This window comes from Macaca mulatta, chromosome 11 (assembly GCF_049350105.2).
Source record: "Macaca mulatta isolate MMU2019108-1 chromosome 11, T2T-MMU8v2.0, whole genome shotgun sequence".
Lineage (NCBI taxonomy): Eukaryota > Metazoa > Chordata > Mammalia > Primates > Cercopithecidae > Macaca > Macaca mulatta.
Genome location: NC_133416.1, coordinates 4,387,271 through 4,390,808, shown reverse-complemented (window position 1 = coordinate 4,390,808; position 3,538 = coordinate 4,387,271). Strand labels below are relative to the sequence as shown.

The 3,538-nt window shown below is 46.2% G+C and overlaps 1 protein-coding gene across 1 annotated transcript; it reads left to right on the top strand.

Moving 5' to 3' along the window:
* Positions 1 to 505: 505 nt before the first annotated feature.
* Positions 506 to 1,044, top strand: LOC721815 (10 kDa heat shock protein, mitochondrial). Its single transcript, XM_028829169.2, has one exon. It carries the CDS (start codon positions 539 to 541, stop codon positions 845 to 847), a length of 309 nt encoding a protein of 102 aa, XP_028685002.1. The 5' UTR covers positions 506 to 538; the 3' UTR covers positions 848 to 1,044.
* The last annotated feature ends 2,494 nt before the right edge of the window (positions 1,045 to 3,538 follow it).

Sequence of the window (3,538 nt, the reverse complement as noted above, 5' to 3'; positions counted from 1 at the left end):
TTGTTCAACTCTCAGGCACACATTCAAGTGTAAAAAGGACACCCCAGCCCCAGAGGCCAGAGTCTCTGTCAACCTGACAATGGCTGTCGTCAGGGCAACTCCACTTAAGTGACACCTGTCAGCCTGTGTTCTCGCTGTAGCTCTTTCTGTCACATCCACTTAGTAACTTCTCTAAGTGGTGTCACTCCAGCTTGCATACCATATTTGCAGGTGTTGAAGACATAGCTTTTTATTTTTTAACTTCTAGAACACTGAGCTTACATGTAGACCAGATATGCTATGCAACGACATCAGGACTTAGTTAATGCATCCTGAGCAAATGTGGGCTTAATCACAGGAAGGAAGGAAAGATCCAGCACCTTGGCAAGTGGCTGGTGGAGGAAGGAGGAGGAGAATGGTATTAGAATGACTTTGCATATGTGCCCCAACTCTTTTCCAACCTACAAAGATGGTCTTGTCTTTTCTTCCTTTCGCCTTCTCTTTAAAAACCTATCTATAGTCGACTAGAGCAGAGTACGAGTCTGAGGCGGAGGGAGTCATGGCAGGACAAGCGTTTAGAAAGTTTCTTCCACTCTTTGACCGAGTATTGGTTGAAAGGAGTGCTGCTGAAACTGTAACCAAAGGAGGCATTATGCTTCCAGAAAAATCTCAAGGAAAAGTATTGCAAGCAACAGTAGTCGCTGTTGGATCGGGTTCTAAAGGAAAGGGTGGAGAGATTCAACCGGTTAGCGTGAAAGTTGGAGATAAAGTTCTTCTGCCAGAGTATGGAGGCACCAAAGTAGTTCTAGATGACAAGGATTATTTCCTATTTAGAGATGGTGACATTCTTGGAAAGTACCTAGACTGAAATAAATCACTATTGAAATGGCATCAACATGAAGCTGCCCATTCCACTGAAGTTCTGAAATCTTTCATCATGTAAATAATTTCCATAGTTCTCTTTTATAATAAACTAATGACATCCAGTGTCTCCAAAATTATTTCCTTGTGCTGATATAAACATTTCCAAATAAAAATATGTAAATGAGTAAAAAAAAAAAAAAACCTATCTATAGTCATCTCCTGCAGCATAGTCCATGCTACACTGGGATTAATTTAAACTGAACATCTGTACCTTTTCCTCCTGGCCCGTAAAACAAGCCCTGGAAGGTTCAAGTCAGAGTTTGTGACTGGAGGGCTCTGAGCAAATCTTGCCCTTTTCCTTCAGCCTCATTTCATCTCAAGTTAGCTAAGGCAAAGATTGGGCCTCTCCCTTCCTTCCCCTGATTGGATAACAGAGTCCCTGAAGCCATTCTCATCACTATCCTTTTGCAGACAGAGTTTGGCACAGACTTTCTAGTCCTGTAAAATCATAGCCTAAATTTGGTTGCATTTGAAGGGAAGAGCTTGGGCCCGTGAGCTTCTGGGCCACTTTTGTCCATCAGCATCTCAGGCGAGCTTCCAAGGGTCTAAGAGGAGCTCGAGTATCACCAGGCCATGACAGCTAGTGTCACACCATGTACCAATTGTCCAAAGTTCCTCTTCTGGGCCCCTCTTGAGACACAGAAGCCTTTACCACCCTTCTCTCCCTGTAAAGCTCCCTGCTACCAAGGATTTCCAGGAGACTCTGCAGGACCACATCATAGGTTCACGTCTTCTTCACCTCTGGCTGCCCTCAGTCAATATTCCATAACCTCGAGGTTGCTTTCAGAAGCCCTGCTGTTGCCTGCATTGACAGTGTCCCTCATGAGGTGGCTGAGGGCTATGCCAGGGCTGCTGCGTCCCAGCACTCCCAGAGCTGGATGTTGTGCGGAATCAGATGAGCCCCAACCTCCACTCCTTGTGTTCAGAGTTCCAAGCCTTCTGGAGAAGCGCCCTTTCAGTTTCTGGCCCTAACTCTTCCATTCCTCTGTAAGGGCACAAAAGCCAGTGTCAGGGTGGAGTGCGGCTGACATCCCCTCCCCTCTGTTGTCTAGGTCTTTTGCCCCATCTTCCACTCACAGGATAATAAGACACACTTCTCCCCGCTTGAGTCATAGACAAAAGTGCCCATAACGGTCAATCCATGTAAGTGAAGCCTTGGGAGAGGAGAGAGGGCACCTGTTACAGAGAAAGCACTGGGCTGGCTGCTCTTGGATAGTATGTGGGGTGGGCAGCCCTGCCTCTCCCTCTCGGTTTCCCTGGGAAGAGGATTTCCCAGCCACGTGCCTGGGTCATGGTCTGTCTTCTGTATTTGGCCAGGCAGGTAGTAGCATTTATCAAACATCTACAAAAGAGCGGACCCACCTTCACATCAGTCTCACATGCATCCTCCCATGTGAGCTCTCTGTCCCGGCCCCCGCTCTAGACCACCACCACCCCTTGTGGGTATCAACTCTCGGAGGAACAGCCCTTCCCATTTATTAACTATCAACACTTAGCTTTCCCAAAGGGATTTCTGTTTCCAAAGGAGATTCTGGAAGAAAGCCTCCTAAGCTCAAGTTACTAGAGAATGAATCTCTAATGGTGGAAGGTCAAGCACCAGTTACAGGCTGGTGTGAGCATGATTTTTGGGGGCGGAAGTTCACCCTGCACTCTTTAAAATCATGTTACACTGGTGTTTAATTCTGCCTGCCAGTAAGTTATGCCCTGGACTATAGGCATCGGAGAAAGCATGAAGCTATAGGAAAGTGGGGGTGGGAAAGCACTGAACTAAAGTCAAGAGAATCAAATTCTAGTCCCAGCTCTGCCACAAGTTACTGGAGACCTCAGGGAAAGTGGGTGTCAAGAAAAAGACCCCTGAGAAATGGGGGTGGGGAGTGGTTAAGGTATGCTTCTGCCCTTAAAGTCCCTCACATTCCTGGTTTTCATTTCTTCCTCTATAATGTGAGAAGTTTGGACAAGTGGAATTTGTCACTTTCAACTCTTCCATTCTAAGAGTGTGAACCCTGTGACTGGTATTCAGAGTACAGATACTGGACCCAGTTCTCGGAACAAGCAAGAGGGAAGGAGGAAGAAGCTTTGGGAAAGCGTCTGCTCTGGGGCTCAGGCATTGGGCCCCGAAAATAACCGACCCTACCTATCTTCCAGGCTGTTTTTCTTTAAACACCAATTTTTAAGCTTTAGTATAAACACTGCCTTTTCCCCATGAGGAGCTCAAATGCCCATGGTCTTTGGGCAGAAACCATCTGTTTTAAAATATGGCATTCAAGCCAGACTTGCAGAGAAGGTCTTTCTAAATAAACATTTAAAAGAAATATGCCCATCAGGGTTTGTCCGTTATCCACATCCACGGAAGATGCTTGCTGATGAAACGCATCTGTGGGCTGCTACTTCTGGGTATCATTTTGCAAGGCGACCCCAAACAACAGCCTGTTCCTCTCCCACCCTCCCCTTCACACCTCTTAACCTTCTCTACTTCTACCACAGTTTCCTCTCGTTCTGCTCAGCTGGTTTTAAACAGGTATATAGTGCCTGAGGCATGAAAAAAAATCTGAGAGTAGAAACTGACACTAACATTTAACAAATAAAAATTCTCTACCGCAGGTTCTAGAACCAAGAGGCCTTCTTATTCCTAGGC